We start from the raw sequence: 27031 nt of genomic DNA on the forward strand, positions 1-27031 counted from the left end.
AGCCGTGCCATTCTGCAGCAGTACAACTGAGGCAGATGGTCAGCAAGTGGTTAAGGCACAATTGGCAGATCCCAACAAGCAACATCAACCTTACCATCTTCAGCAAATACTGTTCTAAGGACTCCACCGTAGCCAATGGTTCCATTTTAAGCATTCGACCGGTGCGGTCAATAAGGGAGGTCTCTCCAGGTGCGCGCTCCAGTCTGAACCGAAGCCTTCGAGTAAGGATCTAATCAAGACAGTAAACAAATATCAGCCTGTAATCATGCTCATGGCCATCATTTGCTGTACAAAGACCACAAACTGAAAATCCTAAAAGCACAGAAATCACTGCACTGAGAAAAATGGGTGTAACTGTCAATAGTGGCTAAGGACTACTCACACAAACAGCTGTCAGACATTCCTATATAGTGATAATGAGGCAAAGGAAGAAAGCTTTTTTCCCCTAGAAAGGAGAATAATGAAATTTGTAATCTCAAAAGCTCTAAGTGCCATCTCGCAAGTAAAAGTCTTTCACTTCTTAATTACTGCTCACTGGTATAAATCTCCAGTCTCCTTAAAGTGGTTGTAAACTCTGTTACACCACTTTTATCCACAGGAAAGCCTATAATAAGGCTTACCTGTAGGTACTGTGAGTATCTCCTAAACGTGCATAGTTCAGAATATATTTAGCGTGCATGCACCCAATGACATCATCGGCGCATGCGCTCTGAAAGTCTGGCTTACAGTAATTGCCCTTCAGAGCCCGTGCTGGTGGCTCCCACTCACAGCATTGGAGCCAGCGAACCAGAAGAAACACCTGGGGGAAGATGTCAGCCACCTCAGTGAACAGGCGCCGCTGGAAAGGCTTAGTGCTAAGGTAAGCATTTCATAATATGTTAGTATGTGATGCATACTAGCACATTATGCCTTTTTTTTTTTTACAGGGTATTCTTTTTTTATTCTTCAGCAGTTTACAACCACTTTAAATCCCAGTGCTAGTCATTACACAATTTTTGCGGTGGATGTATTTGGAGAGTAATACACGCATGATCCCTAGGATGCCGATTAATCCTTGTTTAGGGGTGAAAAATGTGGCACCAAAACATCAATGTATAGTGTTCAAAAGAGCAACTTGCTGTGTTGCTGTAGAGTTGTTTTACCTGCCAAAGGGTTTATTTTTAGGTGCATCCAGACCTGAGATTAATGCAGCCAACCTTTCTCTGCTACAATTTCACTTGGCCCCTTTCACACGAGCGGTCCGATCTGGTCCGCCTATCAATTTTCCATGCGGACCCCATCGGACCTTCCATTCTTCTCTAGCTATAAACAAACTTGTGTCTGTTTACAGCCAACTACCTCCGATCTGATCAAAACAAAACGAAAGGGGATTGAATGGCAGTCGGGTGTAAACATACAGCCGACCATTTACATCTGACTGCCCATAGAGCAGAGCAGGCTGCATCCGTGCCTGCTCTGCATAAGCGAAGTGGACACAGACCTGTGATCCAGCCGCTCCGCAGGAGACCAGCGGACAGATTCCCTGCTGAGAAAAAACAGTTACAGCCTGTGTGAAAGGGACATTACAGGTCTTGCAGGACAGGAGAAGCAGCACATAGATGTGTTCACCTCTGGCACTATGCTCTCTATTTCCATTAACATGTACTTGTACTGCAGCAAACCTGACTGACTCCATGTGCTGCTGCTCCCTTCCACAGTCAGAGCTCTATTTTACAGGACCAACACATTCAGGGAATTGCATTGCTTGCATTTAAAAAAAAAAAAGATTTTTATAATAGCTTACATGTAAATGTAAAATACTTTTCTTAGAGTACATCATGGGACACAGAAGCTTAAGTAATTACTTAATGAGTTACGGGCCACCTTCAGATGTTGACACTGGCATACCCAAATACAGGAAGTTGACTCCTCTATATAACCCCTCCTCCTTCCAGGAGTACCTCAGTTTTTGTAGCCAAGCAATATACTTAAACCCCATAAAAAAGAGGGGAGGGAACTGTGTGTCCCATGATGTACTCCAAGAAAAAGATTTTAAAGGCAAGCCGTTATAAAAATCCTATTATCTTTATCATACATCATGGGACACAGATCCTTAAGTAATTACTTAATGGGACGTCCCATAACAATGCTACTTGAGGGGAGGGAGACACAACCCGTAGGGCACCCTCAGACCTGAGGACTTATACTGCTGCCTGCAGCACACTGCGCCCGAAGGCGCTATCCTCATTCCTCCTTACATCCACTTGATAAAATTTTGTGCATGTATACACTGAAGACCAAGTTGCGGCCTTGCAGATCTGAGCCATGGAGGTCTGGTGACACACTGCCCAAGAAGAACTAACAGTTCTGGTAGAGTGTGCCTTGACTTGAAAAGGGGGACTCTTACCCTTTAAATCATAAGTTTGAATAATAACTTGCCAAATCCACTTAGCGACAGTGGATTTCGGCGCTGCCTGAATAAAATAAGACATCAGTCTTACGAATCTGAACAGTTGTCTTTAAATAGATTTTCACTGCTGTCACCACATAAAGACAACATAGTGACTTTTCTTCCATGAAGCATGGTTTTGGAAAAAACATTGGCAGGACAATATCTTGGTTCAGGTGAAAACCTGAAACTACTTCTGGTAAAAAGCCTGGACGAGGGCGTAACACCACTCTGTTCTCATGAATAATCAAATATGGCTCTTTACAAGAAAGAGCAACCAATTCCAAAACCCTCCTTGCTGAGTATATAGCAACCAAAAATACCAGCTTCCTTGTCAAAAGCACTAAGGGAATATGCTGTATCAGTTCAAATGGCTGTTTGTTTTTGTTTTTTTTAACACTGCCAAAACTAAATTCAGGTCCCAAGGGCTCAAGGGTGTTTTTACCGGCGGCTAATCCACATCACCCCTTGCATAAAACCCCGGACTAAAGAATGTGTAGCAAGCGGTCTTTGAAATAAAATCGATGTCTGAGACTTGACCCTTAATAGTACTGAGGGCCAACTTCATCTCTACACCCAATTGTAGAAAGGCAAGAATTCTGCCTATATCTCCGAGGGTGCCAACCCATGGATTCACACCAGAAAACAGAAGCCTTTCAAACTCTATAATATATAGTTCTGGAAAATGGGTTCCTTGCATTAATCAAAGTTGAGATAACTGACCCGGAAAGCCCACGTTTCTACAGAATGTGGGTTTCAATGGCCAGGCCGTTAAATTTAGCATTCGGATGGAATATCGGCCCCTGTGAAAGCAGGTCTGGCCTTAGTGGGAGGGGCCATGGACCCTCCACTACCCTCTTTACGATTTCTGTGTACCATGACCTTCTGGGCCATGCTGGTGCTACCAGAATTACCGGCTTTCTTTCCAGCTAGATCCTGCAAAGAAGTTGCAGTAACTGAATAGGGGGGAACGCATAGATCAGTGAGAACTGATCCCACAGGGTCCCCAACACATCTGTTCTATATGCAAATGGCTCTTGTCCTTGACACAAAGGTTACTAACTTCATGTTGAATCTAGATGCTAGAAGATCTACGTCCGGAGTCTCCTATCTTTGGCAAACAGCCCGAAAGACATCGGGATGAAGAGACCATTCTCCTGTGAATAACTGCTGGCGACATAAGTAGTCCGCCTGCCAATTCTCTACTCCTGGGATGAAAACTGCCAATAGGCATGGGGCATTCTTTTCTGCCCAAGTTAGAATATGGTTCACCTCTCTCTGAGCTGTGAGACTCTTGGTGCCCCCTTGGTAATTTATATAGGCCACAGCCGTGGCATTGTTGGATTGGATCCTGACAGGACAATTCTTTAACCTGGAGGTCCAGGTTTTTAAAGCCAGACACATAGCCCAAATCTCTAGGATGTTGATGGGCAGGGTTCTTTCGGATCTTGACCACTGTCCCTGGACAGTTGTTTTCTCTAGTACTGCTCCCCAGCCTGACAGGCTGGCATCTGTCGTTACTACTTTCCAGATAACTGGTCTGAGGGATTTTCCTTTCAGGAGATTCTGGGTTAGTAACCACCAACTGAGGCTTTGTGACACCCTTGGGGACAGCCGCATTGGCAAGTCCAAAGCTTGGGTCGTTTTGTTCCAAGCAGACAGGATACTGTTTTGCAACAGTCTGGAATTGAACTGTGCATAGGGAGCTGCTTTGAAAGAAACTACCATCTTTCCTAACAACCTCATACAAAGGAGAACAGAGGGATCTCTTTTTGACCTGACCATCCACAACAGCTCTCGTATGGAGCTGATCTTTGCCGGAGGCAAGAACACCCTTTTTGGGCTGTGTCTATGATCAGGCCCAAATACTCTGGCTTTCTTAGCAGTTTTAAGGAAGACTTCTCTAGGTTGAGAATCCAACCCAGACTTTCCAGGTAAGTGGTTGTAATGCATACACTTTGCTCCAAGCGAGCCACTGACTGGTCTATTAACAATAGATAGTCTAGGTACGCCAAGACTGTTATGCCCTGTGCCGTTAGCCTGGCTAGAGGTGGGGCCAGTACTTTTTTGAACACCCTGGGTGCTGTAGCTAGCCCGAAGGGCAAGGCTACAAAGTGCTGCTGTTCTACTTCGAACCACAGAAACCTCTGGTGAGTAGGGAATATAGGGACATGCAGATATGCATCTCTGATGTCGATGGACACCAGAAGTTCTCCTCCTTGTAGGATGGAATCCACAGACTTGATTGACTCCATGCGAAATGAGCGGATCTTCAGGAACTGATTTAGATTCCTTAGATCTAGAATGGGCCTGATATCTCCATTTGGCTTTGGTACCATAAACAGGTTTGAATAAAACCCCAAACTTTGCTCTTGTGTGGGAATCTGTATGATCACCTCCTGCGCCAATAACTGGTCTAGTGCTTGAAAAAGGGATAGTCTTTTCCCTGGATCCTTGAGAACATTTGATCTCAGAAGAGACGTGGAGACTCCAGGAATTCTAGTTTGTATCCTAGAGACACCCTAGAGAGAACCCATCTGTACTGAATTTCTCTTTGCCAGACATTTGAGTATTTCAGAATTCTCCCCCCCCCCCCCCCACCTAGGCTTCTTTTGTTCCTGGGTCTGACCCTGAGGCTTTCCTCTAGTCTGACAGTGGAGGCCGTCGCCACTGCTTAGAGGTGGATGCCCCTGGAGCAAAAGAAAGTTAGTTTAAATGAAGGACATTTATACTTTCCTTTGACTGGCAAAAGAGTACTCTTTCCACTAGAAATTGTCTGGATGTATATATCCAAATCATCGCCAAAATAGTCGCTCCCCATGAAAAGGGAAACTAGTCAGAAGCTTTTTACAAAGTGCTTCGGCTGCCCAATTTTTTAACCAAAGGGTTCTAAGCATGTGTATTAGCACAAGCGCAAGGCGGGGTGCCTGGTGAATAGAGTCCTTCATAGCGTCTATAGCAAAACAGAACTCCTTTGGTAGTTTGGCCAACTCACGGGCCTGTTGTGGAGAGACCTCTTTAAGAGCATCTGTAAGCTGGTCCTTTAAGGACTGACAAATGCCTATTGCGACGACTGCAGGTTGAGTAACAGTCCCTGCCAAGGAAAAAGAGGCTTTTAACAAGAATTCCAACTTTTTATCTGTTGGATCTTTAAGCATTTGCGCATTGCCAACTGGACAAGTCAACCTTTTATTCACACTGGAAATTGCAGCATCAACTGCTAGAACTTTCCATCTTTTGGTAAATTTTTCCTCCATAGGATAGAGAACTGAGAATCTCTTTGGAGGGAGAAAATTCTTATCTGGATGATCCCATTCGGGATAAATAAGCTTCTCTAGTAATGCGTGGACAGGAAACACATGCAAAGGTTGTGACGGTTTCAAAGAACCCAATGAAGAAACCGAAGTTTCAGCCGACTCTGTTAGGGGTAGCATGAAAGTGGAGCGAACCATATCTCTGTAAGGATTTGTACCTCAGATTGTGAAGCTGAATCATCAACTGTTTCCTCCACAGAGGAATGATCAGTTTGCTCTTCCTCTCGATCACCTGAGGGTAATACCTCATCCTGTCTGCACTGTTCCCTTGATAATGGGTTTGAAGTGGGAGAGAGAGAGAGATCAAGCATGCTTCCTATCCCATGAATGGAGGATGTGATTAAAGCTGCTAATCTTCCTTCTAAGCCTTGTAAGGTGTAGGAAAATGCATGTCCAGTCAAGTATACAGGAGCTGAAGTGTGAAAAGCAGTTGCACCACCAATTGGTTCCAAAGACTCATCCTGACTTGCCACATCAAGTATCTTCAGAGAGGATGACAGTGTGGAGGCATGGCTGGAGTTCCCAGCACCTTGGGGTGGAACTTTTGGTGCCTTAGTAGTAACCTTGGAAGCCATAGTGCAAAGCACAAAAGCAGAGGCATTCTAAGAATGCTGCAATAATAAGAAAAAAAACAATGGTAGCACAGATTAAACTGATGCTTGCTGTCTTTTTCCTGTACTGAAAATGCCTGTGTACACCTTTCACATGCTCCAGCGCTCCTGTGTCAGCTCTCTTTCAGCTGCTCTATAGTGATAAAATCGTCAGCTTTTATCATCCACCCCATTCTCAGGTGTAAACCTGATTGCCTGTGTGCTTCACAGGACGCCGAGTCCGCTTTAGCCACGCCCCCATTCTCTTGATCCACCCTCCTCCTCTTTCAAGGTAAAGTACAGCTCGCGCGCGGCACACTATGGGTCTGAGACGCACACCAGAGGAGAGAAGGCTGCAGCCGCCGCCTGTTCTGAGAAAAAAGGCTCTGTATAAAAAGATTCTTAGCGGTCTGAGGCTATAAATGTGCTGTTTTTCTGAGAAATGTCTATGTTTATTGCACCTTCACAGTGCCTGTACTGGCCACTCAGTTTCCCCAATTGGGGGCGAGGACTAATAAGGACCCCCTCCAACTGCGAGGACACACACTGATTGTAGCACAGATTGAAAGGGTATGTGTATTGTAACGCCCTCTCTAGAGGAGAATTTAAGGCATTACAATGTTAATATGAAAGAAAAGGCATGGGTGGACTATGCAGCTCCTAAGCATTTCTCTTACCTGTTCCTCATTGCAGGATACTGCTGAAAAAAAAGACAGATCCAAACTTCACCCATCATGACGGGCAGCGTAGTTAAACCTTCAAAGAACGAGTCCCTTTTAATAGGGTTCCACTACTTTGGACCTGTATAGCACCCCTCAGGACAACTTTAGGTAATGTAGCAAGACCAAAAAGAGTCCTGGTTCCTAGGGTCCAGCCCTCAAAAAGAAGCGTTACAGGTAGAACCTCGTTCTAATATGCGAGGTCCGGGTACCATCCTGTGGCCACAGTGGCATGGATGGATCTGGTTGTGGAGGTTTTTTAAATTCAGCATGGATCCCTCCTGGAGCTCTTCAGAGCACACCTTCACAAATGACCAGCACCTTAGACACTGGCAAAAAACTGAGGTACTCCTGGAAGGTGGAGGGGTTATTTAGGGGAGTAAACTTCCTGTATTGGGTATGCCAGTGTCAACACCTGAAGGTGGCCCATAACCCATTAATTACTTAAGGTTCTGTGTCCCATGATGTACGATAAAAACATGTATTGATATATCAACGATTACAGCGATACATTAATGCGTGTCTTTTTAGAACTGCTTGGAGCTCAGGCCACATGCATATTGGGTGTTTAGGCCTGGTGCATGAGGCTCTGGCATTTAGATGCGGGCAGAAGGCACTGGTGTATTGTCTAGTCCCACTTCTGGCAGCGTATAAAACTCTATAAGAGGGAGGTCGCTGCTTTTGCTAGACAGAGCTGATAGTGTTAACATTTAGGACAGTATGCATCCAGGCATGAATGCCCAAAAAGCAAGACATTTGACCCAAATATCAGTAGCAACAGTGCACCGCCCAGTATCAGCTACTTTCATCCCCCCATACTGTTACAGGTTGCTGGCAGTTGGGCTAGACAGTGCAACTGTACTTGCACCTAAACCCTAGAGCAGTGATGGCGAACCTATGGCACGTCAAGACCTCTATGTGGGCATGAAGCATGGCGCCAGGATAAGAGGGGGGGGGGGGGATTGCCCAGCCAGGCAGTCACTTGTGAGACATTTAGTGGGATGTAAAGTTATTCCTCCGCCGTCTCGAGGGTCTGTGCTGCAGCTTATTGCCTCCCCTGGACCCCTAATCCTCCAGTGAGGAACTCAGGCATTACTGTTTGCGGCACCCTATTCCAGCACCACCTTCCCCAGGACTACTTTGGTACAGCCTGTCCCTCTGACAAATGCACTGCGGCCCGTGAAACAGGAGAGGGTGGTGCTCGGAGCAGATCATGGTCATGGGAGAGGTGCAGTGGCTGCTAGCTGACCTCCCGGCGGCCGGGACACCAAACGAGCGGCTGAGTGGCGGGGACTCCTGAAATAGTGCCTGCCTGGTGCTGGGGAGAGCCCTGATGTGAGGGACTGGGGGGTGGGGGTCTAATAGTGCAGGAAGTATGTGGCAGGTAGGTCAGTTTAAGTTGCACAGTGCATCCTGAGCAGAACACATTCTAAACCCTGTATTCGTAGAAAAATGCATTCCTAAACCCTGTATTCTGAGCAAAATGCATTCTTGTACACTATATTCTGAGCACAGCGCATTCCTGGTCCCTGTGTTCTGAGCAAAACACATTCCCGATCCATGTATTCTGAGCAAAACACATTCCTGATCCCTGTATTCTGAGAAAAAATGCATTCCTGATACCGGTATTCTGAGCGAATCTGGCAGAATCGTATGTTTTTGGTCCCTTACGGCTCATTCAAAGGGATGATCAGTCAAAGTACAGAGCCACTGGTAGGTTTGATTTTGTGTTGGCACTTTGAAATAAATAAGCTGGTTTTGCGTCACTGTTTGGGCATTCGGGCTCAAAAAGGTTTGCCATCACTGCCCTAGAGCCTCATGTTCTAGGGCTAAACCTCCAATGTGCATGGGGCCTCAAGCTGAACTCTGGGGATGATACAATTTCCATACTTACATTGGGTCAGCTATGATACCCAATCAGCCTCTTTTAAAGCTAAAGTCTTCCAAGTGCTCTGCCAAGCATCTACCCTTCTGAAATGTAACCATAGGGGTTGTTCTCACAGCATGGCCTCCATTCAGAAAACGCTTCCAAAGTGGAGAGGAAGGCTGGTGACAACACGATCTCCAATCAGAAAATGCTTTGCATTCATTAATCAAAATGCAAGGCCTTCTCTGAATAGCATCTTACCAAACAAGCCACTACCTGTGGTTACTATGCAGAATGGCAGCTACTGGGCACAACGTCTGCAAGTCTGTTGTTACTACAGTGATTTCCAGCTTCTACAGAGGCCAATCAGTTATCACATATCTACACTTGGATTGTGCAAAGCTGGCTCTAAGTATGCAAAACATTTTATACCGGAGTTTGTGTTAATGCACTTGTAAAATGGCATTTACCAATCACTTCTACCAGTCTGTGTGAGTGACCGACATCTCCACATGCTAGTTGAAAGGTTCTCCCCAACCATCTACTTTGACAGGTTATAGGAACTTACTTGAAGATTGTAGCTGGACCCTGGTGTGTCATACAGGTGTAGCGGCAATCGCTCTATAGACTCCAGCACTGCAATCAGTTTTCGCACCAGAGCAATAGCTGGCCGACTGTAAATATACAAAGAATATTTGAATATATTAAAAAAAATAAGTTACATTCCTACATGGATTCTTATGTTTCAGTAGGAATTCCTAAATCCTTGAAACAAATTCTAATATACAGGACACATTATTTGTACAAACTAGCTCAACAACTTGAGTATAAAGCAAAAGAGGTTTTTAAATACACAGCACTTTATAAAACAGCACAATCTATCTTTATTTACATTATTGAATTTAAGACACAATAGATGTTGATCTACAATTCCATTCTATTTGCTACAAAATAAAATCAGTTAAATTTTGCTAACGTTTTAGCAGACTTTTTATGGTAAAGTAGCAAACTAGCAAAGGTAAAAGAAAGGCATGGCCCCCACTGCGACTCAATTTTGATTCAAATTCCAATGTACATATAAGTATTTTCAAAGCAGCACAAAGCTTTTCAGAAATAGGTAACCAGGTATTTGTTGATGTCTTCATAAGCCATCTGTAATTGTTTGTATGCTTTTGCCCCCAAAAAAAAAAAAAAAAGATTTTTTAATACAGCTTACCTGTAAAATCCTCTTCTTGGAGTACATCACAGGACACAGTACAGCCATAGTATTTACTACTACCACCTATAGGTAAATGGACACTGGCACACCCAAAGACAGGAAGTCCCCCTCTATATAACCCCTCCCATACAGGAAGTATCTCAGTTTTGTAGTAAAGCAATGTAAATTCAAGCAAGAGTGGAGGGACCTCTGTGTCCTTTGATGTACTCCAAGAAAATGATTTTACAGGCAAGCTGTACTAAAAATCCTATTTTCTCTCGTACATTATGGGACACAGAGCAGCCATAATAATTACTATGTGGGATGTCCTAAAGCAATGCCCTTGGAGGGGGAGGAAGACGCATAAAAAAGCAGGCCGCCATCAGACGTGAGGATCTATACTGCCGCCTGCAGTACACTGCGGCCAAAAGTGGCATCCTCCTGCCACCTTACATCCATCTAGTAAAATTAAGTAAATGTATGTACTGACAACCAAGTCGCAGCCTTGCAAACATAAGCCATAGAGTCCTGGTGACACATTGCCCATGAAGCACTTACTCCTCTGGTAGAGTGCACTGTAATTTGAAAAGGTGGAACCCCTCTTATCAATCCATAAACCTGAATTATAATCCAACTAATCCACTGGGAAATAGTCAATTTTGACGCCGCCTGCCCTTTTCTGGGCACATCTGGCAGCACAAAGCATCAGTCTTTCTTATCTGAGCTGTCACCTTCAGATAGATCCTGACAGCTCTCACCACGTCAAGAGAACGCAACAATTTTTCTACCGCAGAGCGAGGCTCTGAGAAAAACAAAGGCAAGGAGACATCTTGGTACAAGTGAAAACTGGATACTACCTTGGGCAAAAAGGTTGAATGAGAACCGCCACCTTGTCCTTATGAATAATAAGGTATGGCTCCTTACATGAAAAGGCTGACAATTCTGACACTCTCCTTGCCGAATTTACTGCAACCAAGAAAATCAACTTTCTTCTCAAAAGGATCAAGGGAATATGGCGCAAAGGCTCAAAAGGTTGTCTCTGCCAGACCGATGAAATTAGATTCAAATCCCAGGGGCACAATGGCCGCCTAACTGGCGGAGCTCTAAGAGTTACCCCTTGTATAAAGGCCTGAACCAAAGAATGCAAGCGGTCTTTGAAAAAATACTGCCAAGGCCGAGATCTGACCCTTGATGGTACTCGCTAGGCTAGCTTCATTTCTACTCCCATTTGTAGGAAGGCAAGAATTCTCCCTATAGATACTTTTGAGGATGCCCTCTCTTGGCTTCACACCAGGAAACATAGGACCTCCAGATCCTATAATAAATGGCCCTAGAGGCCGGCTTTCTTGCATTAATAAGGGTAGTCACCACTGAGCCCGAGAAGCCCCTGAGCCTTTAGAATTTGGGTTTCAATATCTAAACCGCTAAATTTTGTGACTGTAAGGCATAATGGAGCACCGGTCCTTGCGAAAGCAAGTCTGGATGGAATGGAAGAGTCTATGGTTTCCCTACTGCCAGCCTTATGAACTCCACATACCAGGCTCTTCTGGGACATGCCGGGGCTACCAGTATCACCGGCTTTCCCTTCCGCCTTGATCCTGCGTAAAAGCCGTGATAAGAGCTGAATTGAGGGAAGCATATAAATCAGTGAAAAGGGTCACGAGTGTGTCCAAATGCAAGCGGATCCCTTGTCCTCAAAACAAAGCACTAAAAAACACAAAAACTTCTTGTTGAACTTGGACACCAATAGATTTATGTCCGGGGTACCTCACCTTCGGCATATGGCTGAAAAAACCTTGGGATGCAGGGACAATTCTGTCAGGGACAACTGTTGGCAACTCAAGAAGTCCGCCTGCCAATTCTTCACCCCCGGAATGAAGACTGCCAACAGGAAAGGCACATGCTTTTCTGCCCATGTCAGAATATGGTCCACCTCCCTTTTGGCTGTCTGACTCCTGGTATCCCCTTGGTGGTTGATGTAAGCCACAGCTGTGGCATTGTCGGATTGTATCCTGACAGGACAACCCTGCAACTTCAAAGTCCATGACATTAGACCCAGACGTGCTGCCCGAATCTCTAGAATGTTGATTGCCAAGGCTTTTTCGGTCTCTGACCACTTCCTCTGGACAGTGGCATCCTCCAGAACAGCTCCCCAGCCCAAGAGGCTGGCATCCGTTGGTACTATCTTCCAGGTTACCGGCATGAAGGATTTCCCCTTCTGCAAATCTTGTTAACCACCAATTGAAACTCTGGCGTACTTTTGGGGACAGATACAATGGGTAGTCCAGGGCTTGGACCCTTTTGTTCCAAGCAGATAGAATACTGTTTTGCAACAGTCTCGAATTAAATTGGGCATAGGGAATAGCTTTAAAATGAAGCCACCATTTTCCTTAGCAACCTCATGCAAAGGCTAATGGAGGGATCCTTTTTTGCCTTTATCACACGGACCAGATCTCGTCTGAGGCAAAAAGACCTTTTCTTGGACTGTGTCTATGACCAGACCCAAGTATTATAGCCTCCTTACTGGCCGTAAGGCTGACTTCTCTAGGTTGAGAATTAAACCCAGATGCTCCAAATACCTGACCGTGCTGGACACACTGCAGTCTAGCCATGAAACGGACTAGATATGCCAGGTCGTCTAGATATGCCATTACTGATTAGTGCCGAAACAACTAATCGATTAATCGACAACTAATCGATTATGAAATTAATCGATTACTATTTTCATAATCGATTAATTGGCCACCAACATAATGGGGTTAAAAAATCAAATAAAAAAATTAGCCCTTTATAGTAAAAAAAAGAGCAAATCGCTACTGTAAATATTACTTTCACTGTCCCATAGTAAAAAATGAACACCTTACAGTAGTGATTATTTGCTCTTTTTGTACTAATTTTTGTTTTTTTAACCCCATTATGTTACTAAACATCTCAGGCCTCGGTCACACCTATGTGTTTTTTGGCACTTTTTGCAGAAACACACTACAGTTCATTTACATGGTTTCCTATGGGACACGTTCACATCCATGATTTTTTCAGCTGCTGCATATTTGGAAAAGACAAGGTCTTTTTTTTAACGCAAAATGGTGCCGTTTTGTTTTTTGGTTCAATATACTTCAATGGAGAAGCTTCAGAAAAGCATGTAATAATGCATTTTTGCAGCAATTTGTGTTTTTTAATCTGCCCAACAACAAATTGGGCAAAAAAATATGTAAAAATGCAAATAACAGCAAAATTAACTTTTTTTTAAGGTTATTAACCGATTAATCGAAAAAAAAAAAAATCGGCCAACTAATCGATTATGAAAATAATCGTTAGTTGCAGCCCTATTACTGATATACCCTGGACACTTAATCTTGCTAATACCGGGGCCAAAATCTTTGTGAACACCTGGGGGGCGGTGTCTAACCCAAAGGGCAAGGCCACAAACTGCAAATGACGCTGCTCTACCTCGAATCGCAGAAATTTCTTGGGAGCGGGGTAGATTGGCACATGCAGATATGCATTTTTGATGTCTATTGATGCTAGAAATGATCCTCCTCTCAGAAAGGATGCGACTGACTGGAGTGACTCCATACGAAAAGAGCGGATGGTTAAAAAAGACTCAGTTAGACTTACCGGTGACGGTATTTCTAAGAGCCTTTCAGGACAACCCCGGAGAGTGTAGCTCCACCTTGTAATTAGGAAACACATGCCCACTTTAAAAACACCTCCTCTTTCTCCATGGCTTCAGTTATTGTGGCCTTCCGACGCTGGAAAACAAAGCACAGAAAGCACAACACCATGGTAGAACTTAATACATTTACTAAGCATAACCTAGGGAGGGAAGTAACGGTTGTCCTGAAAGGCTCTTAGAAATACCGTCACCAGTAAGTCTAACTGAGTCTTTCTCAAATCGCCTTTCAGGACAACCCCGGAGAGGATAACCGAGAAACGTACCCTAGGGCGGGACTACTGCCTGCAGTACCTTCCTGCCGAAGGCCTGATCTGCTGCAGACAGTAGATCTAACCGGTAGTGCCGGAGAAATGTCGAATAACTGGACCAAGTGGCAGCCTTGCAGATTTGTTCAGGCGTTGCACCGGCCCTTTCAGCCCAGGAAACTGCCGTGGATCTAGTAGAGTGGGCAGCAATACCTGAGGGAGGTATTTCTCCTTTTGCTTTATAGGCTTCTGTTATAGCCAACTTAAGCCACCTACCCAGCGTACTTTTAGAAGCTTTCTCCCCCTTGCGTGATCCAGAAAATATCACGAAGAGGGCGTTTGATTTTCTAAAATCTTTAGTAACTTTCAGAAACTGTAATAGACACCTTCTCACATCCAATGTGTGAAAAACTTCGTCTCCTGCATTTGCTGGGGTTGCAGAGAATGTAGGTAACACTATTTCCTGTGATCGATGGAAAGTTGAGGATACTTTCGGTAGGAATGCTGGATCCGTCCTCAGTACCACCCTGTCCTGATAAATTCTAAGGAAGGGTTCTGTAATAGCTAGAGCTTGGAGCTCGCTGACTCTCCTGGCCGAGGTGATGGCCACCAAAAAGATTGTTTTTAAAACCACCTTCTGTAAAGAAGCTTCCTGTAAGGGTTCAAACGGTGCTCCCGAGAGACCCTGTAAAACTGTAGACAAATCCCAACTGGGAAAGTCTTTAAGGGCTACTGGTCTATTTCGAGCAAGAGCCCTAAAAAATCTAAAAATTAAAGTTTCTTTAGATAAAGTCTTTTCAAAGAAAACTGATAAGGCAGCCACCTGAGTCTTCAGGGTACTGGCTGCGAGACCCTTCTCCATTCCTTCATGGAGAAACTCCAAGACGGACACCGTGCTCTTGACCTTGAGTTCTCTAGAACTGCACCAGGAGTTGAACTTTTTCCAGACCTTCATGTAAATTGCCTGTGTAACTGCCTTCCTACTAGACAGCAGGGTCTTTACTACTTTATCTGAGAGACCTTTGGCTTTTAATAGGTCCTCCTCAGAAACCAGGCGGTTAGCTGTAGGAGTTCCACCTCTGGATGACTTACTGTCCCCTGGGATAACAGATCTTTTCTGAGTGGTAACCTCCATGGGGGCTTCGAGGCTAGGTTTCGAAGACCCGCGACCCAGGACCTTTTTGGCCAAAAAGGAGTGACTAGTATTAAGTCTGTCCTTTCTTCCCTGAATTTCCTCAGTACTAGTGGAATTAGAGGAAAGGGGGGAAAGGCGTAGCACAGCTGGTAATGCCAGGGGTGAGCAAATGCGTCCAACCCTATTGCTGCATCTCCTCGGTGAAGAGAAAAGAATCTGTCCACCTTTGAGTTCTGCTGGCTGGCAAAAAGGTCTACCTGTGGAACCCCCCAGGCCTCGGAGATCATCAGGAACACTTCCTGATTCAGACTCCATTCTGCCTCCAGCAATTTGCGCCTGCTTAGGAGGTCCGCAAACAAATTCTGAGAGCCCTTCAGATGCACTGCCGATAGTGAGGCTGTGTTCTGCTCTGCCCAGGCTAACAACAGATTGGCCAGCTCCATCAAGCTCCTGCTTCTGGTTCCCCCTTGCTTCATAATGTAGGTAACCGCTGTCGTGTTGTCTGACAACACCTGGACGTGGTGGCCTCTCAAACTCTGCTGAAAGGCCACTAAACCCAGAAAGATCGCCTTCAACTCCCTCCAGTTGGATGATCTTTGAGCTTCCTGTTTGGACCAGACCCCCTGAGATGTCTGACCATCCAGATGGGCTCCCCAGCCCCAGGCACTTGCGTCTGTAGTAAGGCGCTTGTCCACAGGAAAGGTCCACACCAGGCCCCTTGAGAGGTTTGCCTGGTCTCTCCACCACCAAAGAGCCCTTTTCGTCCCTGACGAGATTTTTTAGCTGTTTTTCCAAAAGATCCTGATGGGACCAGCTTGACAGAACCTCCCTCTGAAGGGGTCTGGAATGGAACCTGGCCCACTGAACAGCCGGGATTGCTGCCGTAAGCAGGCCCAGAACTGCCATAGCCGTCCTGACTGAGACTGTCTGGTTGCTCTGTATCCGCTGTACAGCTAGCTGCAACTTTTCCTGTTTTTCCAACGGCAGAAAAACTTTCTGGAGAATCGAATTTAATGTATACCCCAGAAATTTCATTTCCTGTGAGGGGGTCAGGATTGACTTCTCTAGATTTAAAAGCCATCCCAGGCCCTCGAGGTGAGACTGGGCCCTCTGGAGATTGACTAGGACCTGCTCCCTGGAGTCTGCAAAAAACAAAAGGTCGTCCAGGTAAGGGACGACTGGAATCCCCTTCAATTTCAGGGGCTCCAAAGCCTCTGCCATAATCTTCGTAAAGACCCTGGGAGAGGACGAGAGTCCGAACGGCAGAGCCCTGAATTGGAAGTGCCATACCGAACTCCCCACCTTCAATGCCAGGCGCAGGAACTGCTGCGATGCCTGATGAATTGGTATATGAAGGTAGGCATCCCTCAGATCCAGGGATGCCATGAAGCATTCTGGGGTCAACAGCTTTGTGATGGAGAAAATTGTATCCATCCTGAAATGTTTGTACCGAATGAACCTGTTCAGAAATTTCAGATTCAGGATTAGACGGTACTTCCCTGAGGGTTTTTTCACCAGAAAAATATGTGAGTAAAAACCCCCGCCCTGCTGATTTACTGGGACTTGAATCAGAACCTCTTGCTGTATCAGCTCCTGTAACAAAAGCTTCATTGCAGAGGCCTTCTCCTGATCCCTTGGCAATGTTGTCACGTAAAACCTGCTCGGGGGTAGTTCTGAAAACTCCAACCTGTACCCCTGATCGACAACGCTCTTCACGAACAGATTTGGAGACAGCCTGTCCCATTGTTCGCGAAAAGCTGACAGTCTTCCCCCCACTGGGGAGATATTGTCACTTGCTCTTAGGGGACTGCTCTGGGGGAGATCTAAAGAGGACTCCACCCTTGCCTTTGCCCTTCTGTGAACCCCATCTGCTCTTGCGCTCCTGGTCTTTTTTATGGGACTGCTGAAAAGCACGAAAATTCTTTTTGGCAATCTGCTTTTTCTTAACTGGAAAAGCCTTCTTTTTATCGGCTGTTCTATCCAGCACAGACTCTAAATCGGGACCAAAGAGCAAGTCACCCGAGAAGGGAAGACCACACAGCTTGACCTTAGAAGCAGTGTCCCCAGACCATGTTTTCAGCCAAACTGCTCTCCTGGCTGAATTTACAAGAGCCGAAGACCTAGCGGCCAGTTTAACCGATTCTGCTGATGCATCCGCCATGTATTTGACTGCATTCAGGATCAGTGGAAAGGACTCTAAGAGATCCTTGCGAGGTGTCCCCGCCTCAATATGGCTCTTTAGCTTCTCTACCCAACATTCCAGATTCCTGGCCACCACCGTAGCTGCCATTGCTGGTTTTAGACTGACTGACGCAGCATCCCAAGCTTTTTTAAGGATGGAGTCAGCTTTTTTGTCCATTGGGTCTTTAAGGATCCCCATATCCTCAAAGGCTAGATCCGTTCGTCTGGATACCTGCGAGAAAGCTGCATCGACTCTGGGTTTTTTGTTCCAAACCTCTGAGTCCTTATCTTCGAAGGGAAACCTTCTCTTGAGAGCTTTAGAGAAGAAAGGGGCTTTTTCTGGGTCCTTCCACTCCTTTCTCACTGAGTCTGAGAGGACCCTGTGGACTGGAAAAACTCTCCGTTTTGTTTCGTCCAACCCCTGGTACATTTTGTCATGAACTGACAGTTGTACTTTTTCTTCTTGAATTTCTAGAGTAGTGTAGATTGCTTTTAGAATATCATCTACTTCCTCTAGTGATAGCTTGAATTTGGAGCCCCTGCTATCTTCTTCCTCTTCCTCCTCCTCAGAATCCCTGAAGGAGATGAGAGTACTACCCCCTTCGTCTCCAGACTCTTCAGTTTCCACCTGTCTGGATGACGACGCCCTGGGGCTGGGCGGTAAGTTCTGAGGCTCGGTCTGTGCGGGAGGGTTTTGTATCAGGATGGACCTGACTGAACTCAAGGAGTTTGTCAGCTCTTTAACCGAAGAAAACAAATCCTTATATTGTTGAGATGTTTCCTCTTCCACCAATTCTCTGATACAATTTCTGCACATTGCCTTCTGCCATGAATCTCTGAGGGGGGTCTTGCAAGAAGGACATTTTCTCTGACCTGGTCTAGCTTTTCCTAGTGATTTTTCCTGAAACGACATACAGGTTTAACTCACTAAAAGCTCTCAACAACCAGTTGCTTAACACCAAGCCAGTGCAGAGACCCACCACCAAACAGACCACTAGTGAGACCCCAGAACTAGGCTGCAAAAGGTCAGAGCGAAGTCCACCTCTGACCTGCAGCGACAGGCCCCCAAGAGGGGGGAACAGACAAAGACATAGCCCAACAGTAAAGCAGAGGGTGCCAGTGCACCTTACGTACCTGGGCTGGACCGGTGCTAGGGGCGCCTGTCTCCGCCATAGCTGGCTTACACTCTTCCATCGTTTGAGTGAGGCAGCTATCACAAACAGCTCTGTCGTTTTAAATTTTCCCGGCCGCCGCGTCATCAGGGCCGGCCGGAAGCGGAAGCACGCGGTCACCTGACCCGCCCCATGATCCCTGCGTTCCAGGCGCTTGAACCACGGCGCCACGCCCCCTCAGAGCGCCCGCGCGTCACCATGAACGATGCCGTCGCCGCCCGGGACCCGGCGCCGAAAACGGAGCCATGCCGCTGACCTGCAGCAGCCTCCGCCAGCAACAGAGCCCTCCCTGCGCTAACCAGCGGACACCGGGCACCCGACGCCGGCACTCCGAGGGTCCTTACTCCCGTGAGATGGCGGGACCAGGAGCTCCAGGAGTCCTCTCCCCGTGGAGATGCTGCTGGGGGTCAAAAAGAAACAACCTGCAACGAAAGGTAAGCCTTACTCCCCTGCAGAGAGTGTAGCTCTCCCTGGTTCAGGCACATGCTTCCTCCAAGGAGGAAACACAATAACTGAAGCCATGGAGGAAGAGGAGGTGTTTTTAAAGTGGGCATGTGTTTCCTAATTACAAGGTGGAGCTACACTCTCCGGGGTTGTCCTGAAAGGCGATTTGAGAAAAATAATTTAGATCTTTGAGATCATTCGGTTTTGGCACCGTGAAGAGATTTGAATAAAACCCCATACCCTGCTCCTCTGTTGGAACTTCTGTAATCGCACCTTGTGATGTCAACCAGTCCAGTGCCTGGAACAAAGACCTTCTTTTTAATGGGTCCCTGGGAACGTTTGATCTTAGAAACCAAAATGGGGGAAACTCCCGAAACTAGCTTGTAGCCTAGAGATACTGTTGAGATGACACATCTGTCCTGGATCTCTTCTGGCCAAGCGCCTGAAAACTGCAGAAGCCATCCCCCCACTCGAGAGAGTGGGGGGATGTCCTTTCATAAGGAGGCCTTAGGACTCCATTTTGTATGCGTCTGCCCCCAGGGCTTCTTCTGGACTTGTGCTTGACCTTGAGGCTTACCTCTTGAACCCCACGGTGGAGGCCATCAAAACTGCCTGGAGGCTGCAGCACCTGGTGCTGGGGAAGAACAACTCATTCCTGTTCCAAAACTGGAAGGTCAAGAGGGGGAGAAGGGGACATTTCGCATATTTTCCCAGACTGGGAGGCAGACGTGATCATGTTGGCCATTTTTTCCTCCAACCCAGCGAATGCTGAAGTGAAATCGTCCTTGGTGAAAATTGCAGAAGCCTTCCCCCCACTCGAGAGTGGCGGTGCCCCTTCATAAGGAGGCCTTAGGACTCTGTTTTGTATGCTTCTGCCCCCAGGGGCTTCTTCTGGCCTTGTGCTTGACCTTGAGGCTTACCTCTTGAACCCTACGGTGGAGGCAATCGAAACTGCCTGGAGGCTGCAGCACCTGGTGCTGGGGAAGAAGAATGTTTAAATGAAGATGCTTACTCCTTCTTTAAACTGGTAAAAGGGGCACTCTTACCACCTGAAATGTTTTTGATCTACTTATCCAAGTCATCTCCGAACAACCGTCCCCATGAAAAGGAAAACTTCCCAATAGCTTTTTGCACGAAAACACTTTTAATGACCTGCTTGAGCTGGTCTTGTAAGGACTGAAAAACCCCTATCATTGCTACTGCAGGCCATACTGCCAACCCAGCTATAGAAAAAGCTTTACGTAAAAAGATTCCAGTTTTTTGTCGGCTGGATCTTTGAAAACCTGGACATTGTCTACTGGAGAAGTTAGGCTCCTATTTACAGAGGAAATAGCAGCAGCCACTGCTGGCAAACTCCATTTTTTTGTGAATCTTTCCTCCATTATATAATGAAGAGAAAATCTCACAGGAGGGAAAAAATGCCTATCTGGTTGATCCCAGTTTGCATATATCAGTTACTCCAGCAGTGGGTGTAAAGGGAAAGCATGCGGGCTCTGTGAATGCCTCAAAGAATCCAAGGAAGAACAGGTGGCCTCAGCCACTTCTGCTGGGGACAATTTATATGCCGAACTGACCAATTCCGTAAGGGCTTCTCTGAGATTGAACCCTCAGATGAGGAGTCATCTGCCTGCTCCTCTTCCTGGTCACCCAATGGCACCTGAATGTCATCTGCCCAATCCTGTTCCAAAACTGAAGGTCAGAAGGGGGAGAAGGGGACATTTCGCGTATTTTCCCAGACTGGGAGGCAGACGTGATCATGTTGGCTATTTTTTCCCTCCAACCAAGCGAATGCTTTAGCCAAATAGTCCTTGGTGATGTCTGCAGAGGCTGAAATGTTGGATGTAGCCACTATGCCCGATAGTGTTAATGGCTCAGACTGGCCAGTTGCATCTGACCTTTCAGGGGAGGATAGTATTGTGGAAGCATGACTAGGATCCTCAAATCCCGACAGCGATGCTCTTGAGCTCCTCCCAGCTTTATTTCCACCTTTCTTTCGGGAAGACATAGTCCTAAGCACAAAATCCAGAGGTACTCACAATATGCATCCACTGCTAAGCTGTAGTCCAGCAAAAAATCCCTGTTATCACTGTTCAGCCTAATGGCCAGTAGATGTGCTTTTAAAATGCCTGTTTCCACACCTATACAGGGCTTACATGCCCCAGTATACTCTGTCTCCCCCTGTCAGCCACCAGACTCCTCATAGTCACAAACTTTATGGCCTGCACCGTGCGCGATTGCTCCCCATATGCATGCCGGCCGTGCCTAAGTCACGCCCCCTACGTCCTGCGGCAGGTTATTTACAGCTGACCTCCACACACGCGTGGACGAGGCAGTCCCTATCGGGATAGCCCGGTGGGCTGAGTACTGTGGGGAGATGCCGACCCACTTCCCCCCCCCCCCCCCCCCCCACATCAAAGCTAGCCTCTGGGGGAGAGCTGCGTGCCTGTTGGTAGAAGGCTGAAGGTCCCAGGAAACTGGCAACCAGGATGAGGTATAATGCTGTCTCCAAAGGAGCGCTGTACACAGAAAAAAAATAGGATTTACCTGTAAAATCCTTTTCTTTGGCGTACATCATGGGACACAGAGCCATAGTAGTTACTATGTAGATTATAGGCCACCATCAGGTGTTGGACACTGGCACGCCCTAAATTAAAAAGTGCACTCCCTATATTACCCCTCCCACAGGTGGGAGTACCTCAGTTTTGTAGCAAAGCAACACATGTGTATACCAAAGAAGGGAGGGACCTCTGTGTCCCGTGATGTACTTCAAAGAAAAGTATTTTACAGGTAAGCTGTTATAAAAATCCTATTTTCTTATCGTACATCACAGGACACAGAGCCATAGTAGTTACTATGTGGGATATCTCATAGCAACGCCAACTGAAAGGAGGAAGACACAACAATAGTAGGCCGTGGAGGCTTAGTGATGCACTGCCCAAGAAGCACCAACAGCCCTGGAGAAGTGAACTTTAATATGAAAAGGAGGAATTCGTCTCCTTAACCATACGCTTGAAAAATCACTTGACTGATCCATTTAGAAATAGTAGATTTTGACGCTGCCTGTCCCCTTTATAGGATCGTCTGGCAACACAAATAAACCATCTGTTTTATGAATGAGTGGTCACTTTCAAATACACCCCGACCACTCTCACCACATCAAGAGAATGTAGTGACCTTCTTCCATAGAACGAGGTTCTGGAAAAAATGAATGCAGAACAATATCCTGGTTTAAATGAAAAAAAATCGATACTACCTTTGGTAGGATTACAGGATGAGGCTGCAATACAACCTTATCCTTATGAATAAACCAATATGACTCTATACAAGAAAGAGCAGCCAACTCTGATACTCTTCCTGCAGAAGATGTGGCAACCAAGAAAACATTTTTTTCCTCATGAAGAAGACTAAGGAAATATCTCGTATTGACTCAAAGGCTGCTTCTGTAAAGCCAACAGGACTAATTTAAGTCCCAAGGGTTCAGGGGAGAGCTAACTGGAGGATTAATCCACACTACTCCCTGAATAAAGTTACGACCCAGAGAGTGTGAAGCAAGTGGTCGTGGAAAACAAAAACCAAAAAAAAAAAACAAGGCATTTGTTCCATATGCCATCGGATCCCTTGTCCTTGACACAAAGCTGTCGATCTTGTTCAACCTGGACGCAAACAAATCCACGTCCGGAACGCCCCCTCTTTGACATATTGACAGAACGATGAAGGGACCATTCTCCCGGAAACAACTGTTGGTGACTCAAGTAGTACCATTTCTCTATTCCTGGAATGAAAAATGGCTGATAGGCAAGGATTGTTGTTTTCTGCCCAAGATAGAATATGATTCACCTCTCTCTGGGCTGCCCGACTTCTCGTGCCCCCTTGGTGATTGATATAGCCAACTGCTGTGGCAATGTTGGATTGGATCCTGACAGGACAATTCTGTAGTCTGAGCATCCAGGCCTCTACGGCCAGGTGTACTGGCCGAATCTCTAAAATATTGATGGGCAAGGTCCTTTCTTATTTGGACCATTCCCTTGGACAGACACTTCTTCCAGTACTGCTCCCCAGCCCAGATGGAAAAAATGAAACTGCGCATAAGGAATGGCCTCGAAGAAGCCACCTTCTTTCCCAACAATTTCATGCAAAGTCAATTAGAAGGATTCTTCTTTATCTTGATCAACTGAATCAGTTCCTGGGGCAAAACACCCTCTTCTGAGCTGTATCTATGATCAGCCCCAAGTTCTGCCATCTCCTTGATGGTTCTAAGGAGGATTTATCTAGGTTGATTATCCAACCTAGGTATTCCAGGAAGCCGACTGTGGTGACCAAACTTTGGATTTAAGCAGGCTACTGATTGATCTATCAAGAGTAGATTGTCTGAGCAGGCTAGTATCGTTATACCTGGAGCCCTTAACCTGGCTAAAGGAGGAGTCGGAACCTTTGTAAACAGTCGAGGTGCAGTAGCTAGACCGAAGGCAGAGCTACAAACTGGAAATTAAGATTTTCTACCTAGAAGCGTAGAAATTTCTTGTGAGCGGGGAAAAACGGCACATGGAAAGCATCCTTGATGTTGATTGACACCAGAAGTTCTCCCCCTTGTAGGATGGAGACGACTGACCGGATTGACTCCATGCGAAAAGAACGGATATTCAAAACCGGTTTAAATCTTTGAGAATCTTTAAAATGGGTCTGACACCCCCGTACGATTTTGGAACTGTAAAAAGGTTTTAATAAAACCCTAATCCTTGCACTACCAAGGGGACCACCGATATCACTCTGAGACGAGAGATGATCCAAAGCTAGAAAGAGAGACTCCTTTTCATTGGATCTCTGGAAAAGTTTGATCTGAGAAAACGGGGAGACGGGAACCCTCGGAACTCTAGTTTGTAACCTAGAGAAATTGAGGAAGCCACCCATCTGTCTTGACATTGTTCCTGCCAGATTCTAGAAAACTGTAGAAGCCTTTCCTCCAACTCGAGCGAGTGGGGGGCGCCCCTTCATAAGGCTTTAGTATTTTGTTTTGTGGGTTTTGTGGGTTACCTCCCACAAAAAAGGGAACCTTTCCCATTAGAAATTCTTTGGATATACAGTTGCAAAAAAAAGTATATGAACCCTTTTGGAATGATATTGATTTCTGCACAAATTGGTCATAAAATGTGATCTGCTCTTCATCTAAGTCACAACAATAGGCAATCACAGTCTGCTTAAACTAATAACACACAAAGAATTAAACGTTACCATGTTTTTATTGAACACACCATGTAAACACTCACAGTGCAGGTGGAAAAAGTTTATGTGAACCTCTAAACTAATGAGATCTCCAAGAGCTAATTTGGAGTGAGGTGTCAGCCAACTGGAGTCCAATCAATGAGATGAGATTGGAGGTGTTGGTTACAGCTGCCCTGCCCTATAAAAAACACACACCAGTTCTGGGTTTGCTTTTCACAAGAAGCATTGCCTGATGTGAATGATACATCGCACAAAGGAGCTCTTAGAAGACCTACGATTAAGAATTGTTGACTTGCATAGAGCTGGAAAGGGTTATAAAAGTATCTCCAAAAGCCTTGCTGTTCATCAGTCCACGGAAAGACAAATCGACTATAAATGGAGAAAGTTCAGCACTGCTGCTACTCTCCTTAGGAGTGGGCGTCCTATAAAGATGACTGCAAGAGCACAGCGCAGATTGCTCAATGAGGTGAAGAAGAATCCTAGAGTTTCAGCTAAAGACTTACAAAAGTCTCTGGCCTCTGCTAACCTCCCTGTTAGCGAATCTACAATACGTAGAACACTAAACAAGAATGGATTTCATGGGAGGATACCACAGAGGAAGCCAATGAAAAAACATTGCTGCAGGTTTACAGTTTGCACAAGAGCACCTGGATGTTCCACAGCAGTACTGGCAAAATATTCTGTGGACAGATGAAACCAAAGTTGAGTTGTTTGGAAGAAACATGCAACACTATGTGTGGAGAAGAGGCACAGCACACCAACATCAAAACCTCATACCAACTGTGAAGTATGGTGGTGGGGGCATCATGGTTTGGGGCTGCTTTACTGCGTCAGGGCCTGGACGGATTGCTATCAAAGGAAAAATGAATTCACAAGTTTATCAAGAAATTTTGCAGGAGAACTTAAGGCCACATGTCCACCAACTGAAGCTCAACGAAGATGGGTGTTGCAACAGGACAACGACCCAAAGCATAGAAGTAAATCAACAACAGAATGGCTTAAACAGAAGAAAATACGTCTTCTGGAGTGGCCCAGTCCTTGATTGAGATGCTGTGGCATGACCTCAAGAAAGTGATTCACACCAGACATTCCAAGAATATTGCTGAACTGAAACAGTTCTGTAAAGAGGAATGGTCAAGAAATATGCCTGACCATTGCACATGTCTGATCTGCAACTACAGGAAACGTTTAGTTGAAGTTATTGCTGCCAAAGGAGGTTTAACCAGTTATTAAATCAAAGGGTTTACATACTTTTTCCACCTGCACTGTGAATGTTTACATGGTGTGTTCAATAAAAACATAGTAACATTTAATATTTTATGTGTTATTAGTTTAAGCAGACTGTGATTGTCTATTGTTGTGACTTGGATGAAGACCAGATCACATTTTATGACCAATTTTTGCAGAAATCCATATCATTCCAAAAGGATTCACATACTTTTTTTCCCAACTGTACTTATCCAGATCGTCTCCAAATAACCGCTCCCGATCAAAAGGGAAACTGGGCAGGAGCTTTTGCATGGCGCTTTGGTGGACCAATTTTTCAACCATAGGATACTACGCAAATGTACCAGCCCTAGCATGAGCCGTGAGGCCTGAAGAATAGAATCTTTCATAGCGTCAACTGTAAAACACAACGCTTCTGATATGCTGGCCAAATCTTGGGCCTGCTGATCAGAAATAACTTTTAGTACCTCTATAAAGTCCTTTAAGGCCTGAGATACTCTGAACGCTGCCAGCGCAAGATTAATGACTGAACCTGTGAGTGAAATATAGTTCTTTTAAAAAGGAACTCAACCTCTTATCTGTTGGACCCTTTAGCATATGAGCATTGTCTACTGGACAAGACAGGTTTTTATCTACAGAGGATATGGCAGCGTAAATTGCTGGAACTCCCCATAAAACACTTCCTCCATAGAATAAAGTAATGAGCACTTTTTCAGAGGAAAAAAAATCTATTTATCTGGGTGCTCCCACTCAGAATACATAAGCTTTCTTAACCAAGAATGGACAGGAAAAGCATGAACAGATTGGGGAGGCTTTAGTGAACCCAAACCAGAAGTGGGCTCATCGACTGACTGCGTTACTGGCAGTAAAAATGTAGAACGGACCAATTCAGTGAGCGACTGCACCAACAACCTTTCCTGCAAACCTGATACTCCGCATCAGGTTCTTCGGAAGAGGAGACACCAGCCTTTTCCTGGTCCTTGAGAGAAATTTGTCATCTCTTGCCCCTTGTTCCTCAGAATGAGGGTCCTAAGCAATGGACGGGGACCTGTTACGCTTAGTCCCACTCTGGGATGTGATTAAGCATATAATCTTTACTTCAAGCTTAAAATAGTTGAAGAAAAAAAACCCTTAGTAAAATACACAGGGGCTGCAGTGTTAAGAGCAGCTGCAACACTTGCCCCTCCTGGCGGTTCACTCTGACCAGCCATATTACTCTCAGGGGAAGATGCCATCTTACTAGGATGGATCTAGGCTTCTGTGTGACTGTAAAAGTCTTTCTAGAGCCCCTTATTGAGGTGTTTTTGACCCCCCCTTCTGACCACAGCCGATGCACAAAGCAGAGGTACCATCAGAAGGAATGCATCCACTGCTTGAGTACTAGTTCAGCTCTGTTACCGCTATTAATGCTCAGCTTGATGCAGCAGTAAATGTGGCAAGGAATGCCTGTGTCACCAACCTCATTGCTCTTGTGTCCCTCCTGCAGCATGTAATAACACAATAGTCCTTTTAAAATAGACCGTCCCGCTGGACGTTGGAGGATGTCAACGCAATGCTACCCCCCCCCCCCCAAATATTTTTTTCCCGCATGAGCACAGGCTCCTGATCCTATGGG

General features: G+C 45.7%; 1 protein-coding gene across 5 annotated transcripts in view; it reads right to left on the minus strand.

The window, feature by feature from the left end:
* The window catches only part of HECTD1 (HECT domain E3 ubiquitin protein ligase 1), a 267514-nt gene that overhangs the window by 82642 nt on the left and 157841 nt on the right, over window positions 1-27031 (minus strand). For all 5 annotated transcript variants that reach the window (XM_077464799.1, XM_077464802.1, XM_077464800.1 and 2 more), the window contains 2 exons: window positions 9487-9592; window positions 95-229 (listed from right to left, as the gene is read on the minus strand). In XM_077464799.1, the coding sequence (XP_077320925.1) occupies window positions 95-229; window positions 9487-9592 (241 nt within the window). The remainder of the gene's footprint in view (window positions 1-94; window positions 230-9486; window positions 9593-27031) is intronic.

The sequence above is a fragment of the Lithobates pipiens genome, unplaced genomic scaffold (assembly GCF_037356315.1).
Source record: "Lithobates pipiens isolate NorthernLeopardFrog02 unplaced genomic scaffold, aLitPip1_a1.2 Scaffold_30, whole genome shotgun sequence".
NCBI lineage: Eukaryota > Metazoa > Chordata > Amphibia > Anura > Ranidae > Lithobates > Lithobates pipiens.